This window comes from Cyphomyrmex costatus, unplaced genomic scaffold (assembly GCF_001594065.2).
Source record: "Cyphomyrmex costatus isolate MS0001 unplaced genomic scaffold, Ccosl1.0 scaffold18, whole genome shotgun sequence".
NCBI lineage: Eukaryota > Metazoa > Arthropoda > Insecta > Hymenoptera > Formicidae > Cyphomyrmex > Cyphomyrmex costatus.
Genome location: NW_017275824.1, coordinates 1,596,461 through 1,605,051, shown reverse-complemented (window position 1 = coordinate 1,605,051; position 8,591 = coordinate 1,596,461). Strand labels below are relative to the sequence as shown.

Below are 8,591 nucleotides of genomic sequence, written 5' to 3'. Positions count from 1 at the left end.
CAATACATACAAAACTATACCAAGCTAATATTAACACTAAAATATCGATCATGTAACACTCCCTAGGGCGAAAATATGAAAAGTGAAAAATTGCTCCATCAGCTTCAGTGGTATAAAAATTGTCACTCTTTTTCCAGATTTTCGCCTCAGGAAAAAGTTAAAATATCTTGCAATTAGAACGAAAAGTATTGCGCTTTTTCTAAAGATATTAAAAAATTTAATTTGAAAAATAACTTATTTAAAAGATTGGTAAATAAAAATATTAAGGACAGCAAAATTTTGTTTACACATGGACGCTTTATATGTGAGTGGTGGCCTTGCACAAATTACTTTAACGTTCTCAACGAAAAGTATGTAACTGCAAAATCATATATATAATTTCTTTAGCACCTTTTACAATAATTTTTTTTATGTTTACTCTTGTTTATCAATTATAATTATAGTAAAAGATATTTTTAAAAAATACAAAGTTATTCGCGCGCGCGTGCGAAGTGTAATATTTTTTCGAAGCACACCGTTAATAAAATTGCATTGAAAAATATCTCTGTTACTACAAATATCCAAAAATATAATTACGATGTTTATTATTGATATTGTCGATGTAAATAATTATCGTACATATATGTGCAACTTTGAAAATGAATTTTAGCATTTATTTTTATACATATATATGATCAATGTTTTTCTTTTGAAAGAATAAATAAACAATGAATCCATTTGTATACACAACAGAACTGTACAATACGTATGTATATATTGATTAAATAAACACATGTAACAATCGTCCTTTCCAGAAGAGTGCTTTTAAAGTAGCAAATATACTCACATTATAAACCTTTGTCATTTCAAGAACTTTATATAAAAAATCCTTAATTGTAGAGAAAACTTTATTTCAGTCTCTCAACCCTAAGAAATAATAAAACATTATTCTAAAAAGAGATAAACAATAACAAATTCTCACCAATAAGCAGACAGTTTTATTAATTAAGAAAATATAACTTTTTTGTTTGTTATATGTATATAGAAATGTTAAAATGTAATGTTAAGTTACGGAGAAACTAACTTAATACACGCTAGATTTTTACTACACAAAACATTTTGATCTAAAAGACTTAATAAAGAATGACATTAATAACATATGGCAAGAACAAAAAGTACAAAGTTATAAATTTTACGTACTATTAAATTTTGGGTCGCTTTTCAATGTAAGCTTTAACCTTGGGCAAAGCGCGAATCTTCTCTATTAGTTTCTTCAATTCTGGATGATCCTGATTCACATCTCTAGTCAGAATAAAGCTTAGACGTTCAGAATATGCAGCCCACATGAAATCCGGCCACGACAGCTAAGATAACAAAAATGTGTCTTTAGACTTTTGCAAGGTAAAATTAACAAAATAAGCATCATTATAATAGTTCGACATAATCGATAATAATCGATCATTACTTTGCTATTGACGAAATATCCGCCATTATTCTTAACTTGAGCTTCGAATTTGTCAAGGTAGAAGAGCAATTTTTGGAAGGCGATCTTCTTTAAATTTGCTTTGAAAATGGGGTCTTGTTCCCAGTAGTATTCGCCCATAACTACAAAAATAAATCTGAATTAAAGTCAAAGAATCATCGATCTGCGGTATATTACTGTGAGAAGAGCTTGAAAAGCATTAGAGCAATAGCGATAAAATACAACAATCATTCAGGAAATGCACAAATTGTGAATTCTAAATAATTTCCGTTCTTTTACGACACCTTATCTCATGTAGGATCGCTAGCAGTTACAACAAAATCAATACTTAGTCCGACTATCAAATGAAGACAAAAGTTCTGATAATACTGGGTTATCACTGGTAAATGAATAGCTAACAAATGACAGCCAAATTTCTGTCAGCCAGCACTGGATTATCACTGGCGAACTAAAATAACTGATTAAAATACTTGGCCGATTGTAAGACCCTGTATGGATATCTTGTAACAACAACATTGAATTTCTCCGTTTATACAAGCATATATTGTGTCGTAATAATTAATCTGCCGCCAGTGTGAAAGTATTGAAAAGTTGTGTGCCCGTTTTCAATTAATTAATTATTAGGTGGTCATTCTTCAGCTGATCACCGACATATTTTTACCTCGTCTTATATCCTCCATAGAATCAACTGTGGCATCAATCTCCATAGCTTCGAACTCGTTGGACCCGTATAAATTACCCTTCTTAGCAATAAAGCGAGCGATAGCTCTGGATTGATGGTATATCTTATCGTCTATTTTTAAAATTGGCAGTTGACCCATGGGCATATCTACAATTTGCAAATACGAAAATATGTTTGCTGTTAAATTATTATTACTAAATGGTATTTCTTTCTAGAATATATTTACGATAGAAAACATACCTGGTTTATGCTTCGGCCACTCTTCATTAGTAAGTCTAATATCTTCGAATTCAATACCGCAATAACTTAACAAGTATCTGGATGGTTCTCCAACGGCTCCATCCTTAAAGTACGTTAACTTGTACATCGACATAGTCTAAAAATAGTATAGACATAAAAATAAATTCAAAATATAAAGATTAGCTTGTTTTATGACAGTAAACGAGGATACTAAGACCATGGTATAAATACTATAAATCACTAAACACCGATGTCGTATAATATTATTATTGACAAATTATATATATAATATATTCACAGTAATCACATCAAATATCACATTGGTAACTTTAATTAGTACTTCAGTTCTCTTTAATTAACAATAATCAATAACATTAAAAAGAGCGAAGTAAGAGTCAAATTACAATTAAAAATCTAAATTTCTCTGATAATTTATTTTAATATATTGCGAAGAATATCACGCGATTTTGGCGTTTCGTCTCGGCTTCCACTGGACTCATCAGTAAGGCATTATAGTAGAAGCCTATCTTATTCTGCACACCGAGAGGAGGAATTTTTCAGATTATTAGAGTTGCGTTGCAAGACCGATAATTGGCGGCAGTAAACTTTTATTTTAGATTCATGTATTATCTTTTTACGTATTATCTTCTATCTGAACATTTTATATTTATTTTGTTATAATACTTTTAAGAAATATTAATTTATAAGTGTATCTATTTAATCAAAAAATTAGTATTACCAGGAAATCGTAATTCTATTATTACTTTTGACTTATCTACTTACTCGATGTAACACTATTATGTTGAGCTCGCTGAAATATAACTAAATTATTATATTATTGTGATAAAGCAATACTTCTTATCTAACTGTTCAAGGATGTATAGTTTCATCAAAACTATTTTCGTAATATTTTGTTATCTAGTTAAAAATTACATACAGTTACAAATGAAATTATATACAAATTAATTATTCTGTCTAATCTGTTATTGCAATAATAAACTAATTTTTTATTGCATATACTTTTATGAAATAAAAATAACGATAAATATAAATATTTATATATACAAAATAGATTTTTTATATTATTATTTTTATTTATATTATTTATATATAATTTAATGATGTTCTGATATAGACCGAAACGTTTATATTATATTGACTATTAAGAATTAAAATTTATAATCTGCGTTTTAGTTCAATGTTCTTTCTAAGATTTTAATTTTAAACAACATATTATTTATGTATGAATGCAATCATAGTAATAAAATATCGAAATAATTTTGCGCTCTTATATATTATAAAATAAAACGACAGTACTATGCAGTATTATTGAAATCATATGTTATCATATATGGTGATATACATTAATTGATAATTAATTGATAATTATACACGTTTTCAAACAAATGAGTAAGAAGGGAAGAAATATAAGAAGCAAGTAGTACATACTTTTATTGAGCACAAAAGATTTTATTTTATTTTTATTTCTCTTTGGTACGTAATAATATTAAATATTATTAAATTTTGTAGAAGAAATTAATGAAGCTATTCGGATGTAATATATAAGCAATTCTTTTATAAAAGGTAGCTTTAAAGTAGAGTAATTAGTGACGAATAATGTCGCAACACATGTAATAAGTCAAAAAAATAAATCTAATCTAAAATTATAAATTGTTTTATTAAGTAGTGCAGCGTAGCAAACTTTACAATTTCATAGTCTGGTCATTCGTTCGTTTGATTGTCCATCTGTAAGATTGTTCAAAATAGGTATTTAATTATTTTAAATTCTAAAAAAAAAATAGGTCAATAAAGAGTATGTAATTTCAGATCACAATTTTATAATAGCTTGTAGCCCTTCTCAACATATTTTTATTTAATTTTAGAATAATTTATTAATTATTTTAAAATTGTGATCTAAAATTACACACTCTTTATTGACCTATCTTTTTTGTATTGTTGTTTAGTAAATTAGAGCTGGATATTTAAAATTTTTTTAAAATTCTGTTTTTGTAAAGCAGGTAATTAAAAACCTTTCGTCGAGACAAAGTATGAATCGAATTAATTGACATAAAGGAGTCAAAGATCAAAGCCAATAAGATCTTGAGTAATGTAAGTAATATAAATATATACATATATATGTATACACATATAATATATATATATGTATACATATAGCTTAAATTTTTCCTGTTTTCAGCGGTAAATATTTAAGATTCTTAGATTTACTTTACTAAAAATTTTAGATATCTTAAATATTATATTATAATATGAGAGTCAAATAAGTTGATTGTGAAAAAGCCAAAGATCAAGGTCAATTTGAATTTCTCCTAATAGTTTATTATAGATTTTTTCGCTGCATTACTTACAATTAATTACTCGCGTGTTACAAAGGGTTTATTTAAAATTCAGTTTTAGGTCGCTTTTCAATGTAAGCTTTAATCTTGGGCAAATCGCGAACTTTCTCCGTTAGTTTATTCAATTCGGGATGATCCTCGTTCGGATTTGTAGCCAGGACAGATCTTAGAATGTCACAATGTCCAGCCCACTGGAAATCTGCCCACGACAACTAAATAACAAAAAATATTTTAATTTCTTTACGAAGATAAAAGTAACAAGTCTCCCACTACATTACCTTACTGATGAGTCTAGTAGTGGAAGCCGGGACGAAACGCCAACTCGTGATATTCTTCACAATTCTTATTTTTCATAGATTTAAATTCATTTATACTTTAAATATTATAATTTAATAATTTAATATGTCTTTCAACATATTATTAAGATCCAATTTTAGATGCTATAAGCATCAAAAATTGTGATATTACTACGGTAGTTGATTAGATTTGCGTTTAAAGTTCGACAAAAAGTTCGACGCGCAATAATGGGGGGAACTACTTACGTAGTATATAATATTCACATTTTAACATATCTTATATGATCGCACTAACAACAGCTGAAGGGACTCTCATTTGCCGGTATTATTCTTGTTATTTGAAACTTTCGAGAGTCATCTTTAATTGATTTGTTGAATAAATTATTACTTTGCCACCGACGAAATATCCGCCATTCTTCTTAATTTGTTCTTCAAACTTGTCGCGACAGTGGTACAATTTTTGGAAGACAATTTCCTTGAGTTTTGCTTTGAATACGGGATTTTGTTCCAAGTAATAATGACCCATTGCTACAAAAATAAATTTGCTTTTTGATTTTTGTATTGGAAGAAAAAGAGAATTTTTATGGTAAACCCCGAGAAAAGCAATAATTAAACAACATGTAAAAACGTTCAGAAAATGATTAAAGTATTAGGTGTGTCGGAAAGTTCCCTCTATCTAGCGGCGAGTAGCTATAGCTGGAACTATCGATAACTCTACCCAGTAAGCAAGGAACATTACATTAACATTTTGAAACATTGATTTTATATGAATTTTATCAACGTTATTACGTAATGTGATATAAATATTGTTTAAATATTGCCGAATAATATGATATTTTTCAATATTTAAAGAATATTTCCGTAATATTATTTGAAATGTTTTATAAATGTTGCTCTAATACGTTTATTTAGATGATGTCAACATATATGCAATGATATAAGAATATATTGTCAACGTTCTTACATAATATTATATACCATAAATGTTTTTAAAATATTGCCGAATAATATACCATATTTTCGATAGTATCAGTATCAGTTCACCCCTTCCCCTCATGAAGTGAACGGCATGGTTCACGAAACGTTAGCATTAATAATGAAGAAAGATACGGCGATAACCCACAAACTTGGATCCTTATGTAACTGATGATCTGTAATTTTCTCGTATTTGCTGACTACCGAATTTTTTACCTTGTCTTATATCCTCAATGGAATCGACTACAGCATCAATCTCCATAGCTTCAAAATCATCAGACCCATATAAATTGCCCTTCTTGGCGATAAATCGTCCGATGGCCCTGGACTGATGATATTGCTTACCGTCAATTTCCAGTACCGGCACTTGTCCCATGGGCATATCTGCAATGTATACAAATGTTATTAGATTATTGCAAAATAAATGCGAGAATAAAATTTAAGATTGTAAAGTAAAGAAGAATGTAAAAAATGTTTTGCCCATGTTTAGCTTAAATACAGAACATAAATTAATTACTAGAAATTATCCATATGATAGTAAAAAAAAAACAATTCTTTGGTATAATTAAATACTTAAAGTTATTTCTCAAAAATAGACTTCTTTGCATCCTCCTCTTATAACACGAATTAATATATATATAAATATATTATTATATGGATTTTCAAACGTCTCAAAATTATAATATATGAAATAACATACCTGGTTTATATTTTGGCCAATCATCGAAGGAGATTCTAATATCCTCGAATTTGATGCCACAATAATTTAGCAAGAACCTAATTGGCTCCCCAACGCCGGTAGCATTAAGATACTTTAACTTATACGTTGACATGTTCTGAAAATTATTAATATATAAATGTGGAAAGTATAAAATATGAATACATAAAGTAAGATGAGATTTTTTATAAACATATATATAAACGCAGACATTCGCGTGACATGTATAAATACAATATAATAGCGTGTTATTTAAAACATTTATATATAGTAAAAGTATTAATACTATACATTTCACTCAATATTTAACTGGGTCTTCTGAAAATTGATAAATATAAAAACAAATAATATATATGTATATATAAAATAAGATTTAGTTTGCTCTCTTAGCAAGTCTAAACGACAGCATACAAAGTCATTTTGTAATGCGATAAGCACAGGCAAGCAACCCATGAACGCATCAATTGATGCTTCTATATAACAGTTCCATATAACAGTTCGGAGCTTCTATGTGACCACGTCAATGCTTGATTATCGTATTACAAAGTAGCCTTGTGTGTAATAATGCTTCAATATTAGCTTTAATTTTTATTGAGAGTTTCTGCAAATAATTATTGACCATTAACTATAAAAATGATAAATATAATCAAATTCAGTCTTTATCGTTTAATTTAATAATTTCATTAATGTTCTTATGATATCAATATTTTATATTTATTTAAAAATAAACCATTTTTAGAAGTATTAGTTCATTAAGCAGTATTAAGATAAGTGTACTCGATTATCAATTCTAAAATTTCTCGTTACCTTGCAGTTTGTAATCTTTGTTATCGAGACTTTGGTAACCGATGCTGACTTGATCACGGATTAAGAATGACTGGAGAGCGTTTCATTGAAACAGTACTGCGTATTTAATCACTTGATGACGTGTCTTTTTCATAGAAAGAATTATACAGAAATGTTAATTTTACACACACACAATTACAAAATTATATGTAGCAGAATGCACGCACGGAAAGTTGCATTCTAAGCAGAACAACAAATCGCTATATAATATAATGTCGTAAAAATATTAAAATGAATAGTAAGATTTATAAGTGATCGAAAAGTAACTTTAATAAGCATTTTGGAGTCATTTCAATGTTATTTTAATATCATCATTTATCTTGCTTAAATATAACACAAAAAAAAAGAGTAAAATTTTTTATTTTCTAGCAAGATGCGCGCTAATCACAGGATAATCATGCAAATTATATTATTGCCTGTAGTAACAAAACACATTATAAAAATAAATAGAATTATTGTCGCATGTAACAATATTTGATGCGTATTCTCATTTTCTACATCAAAAACAAATTTCTTGGTAGTTTTTAAATTTTATTTTTAACAACTGTATACGAACATTTAAAATATTAACCATTTTGCCGTTAGCTAATATTATATCATATTTAAACCGTCTTTATATAGAAATTTATATGTTAACATATAACAAATCTCTCTCTCTTTCTTAGATATTATAAATATGAATTATATATGTTAATATACTTTAGATATTATAAAGACGTCCAATTTGAGAAATCTTTTAGATTCATCATTTTAGTGACATCTTTTTGCTGTCAAAAAAACGTCACATCAGATAACATTTAGATATCTTTATGTAATCTTTTAGAGATTTCTCTAATGTGCAATTTTTGAGAAACCTTTTAAACATATTATTTTTGTGATATATCTCTCTGTTCTCAAACAAAGGCGCATTAGATAACATTCATAGTTATCTTTACGTAATCTTTTCGAAATTTCTCTAAGTTATCAGATTCAAAAATGAGATATCTTTTAGAAACCTTTTTGATAACATATTGTTATT

General features: G+C 27.7%; 1 protein-coding gene across 1 annotated transcript; it reads right to left on the bottom strand.

Moving 5' to 3' along the window:
- Nucleotides 1-791: 791 nt before the first annotated feature.
- LOC108772111 (uncharacterized) lies at nt 792-7,602 on the bottom strand. The gene is made up of 11 exons (XM_018537564.1): nt 7,535-7,602; nt 6,710-6,845; nt 6,226-6,393; nt 5,423-5,562; nt 4,787-4,950; nt 3,168-3,195; nt 2,385-2,520; nt 2,124-2,291; nt 1,445-1,584; nt 1,180-1,343; nt 792-906 (listed from the first exon to the last, which is right to left on the bottom strand). Exons 2-10 carry the CDS (start codon nt 6,840-6,842, stop codon nt 1,182-1,184), a joined length of 1,239 nt encoding a protein of 412 aa, XP_018393066.1. The 5' UTR covers nt 6,843-6,845; nt 7,535-7,602; the 3' UTR covers nt 792-906; nt 1,180-1,181.
- Between the last annotated feature and the right edge of the window lie 989 nt (nt 7,603-8,591).

Bases quoted from the DNA above. Each gene is read 5' to 3' on its own strand.
- LOC108772111 (XM_018537564.1), bottom strand. From the start codon at position 6,842: ATGTCAACGTATAAGTTAAAGTATCTTAATGCTACCGGCGTTGGGGAG. The intron at 5,563-6,225 runs GTAAAAAATTCG...TTATTTTTGTAG, and splicing joins CATTGAGGATATAAGACAAG to CAATGGGTCATTATTACTTG. The intron at 2,292-2,384 runs GTATGTTTTCTA...TGCAAATTGTAG, and splicing joins GTGGCCGAAGCATAAACCAG to ATATGCCCATGGGTCAACTG.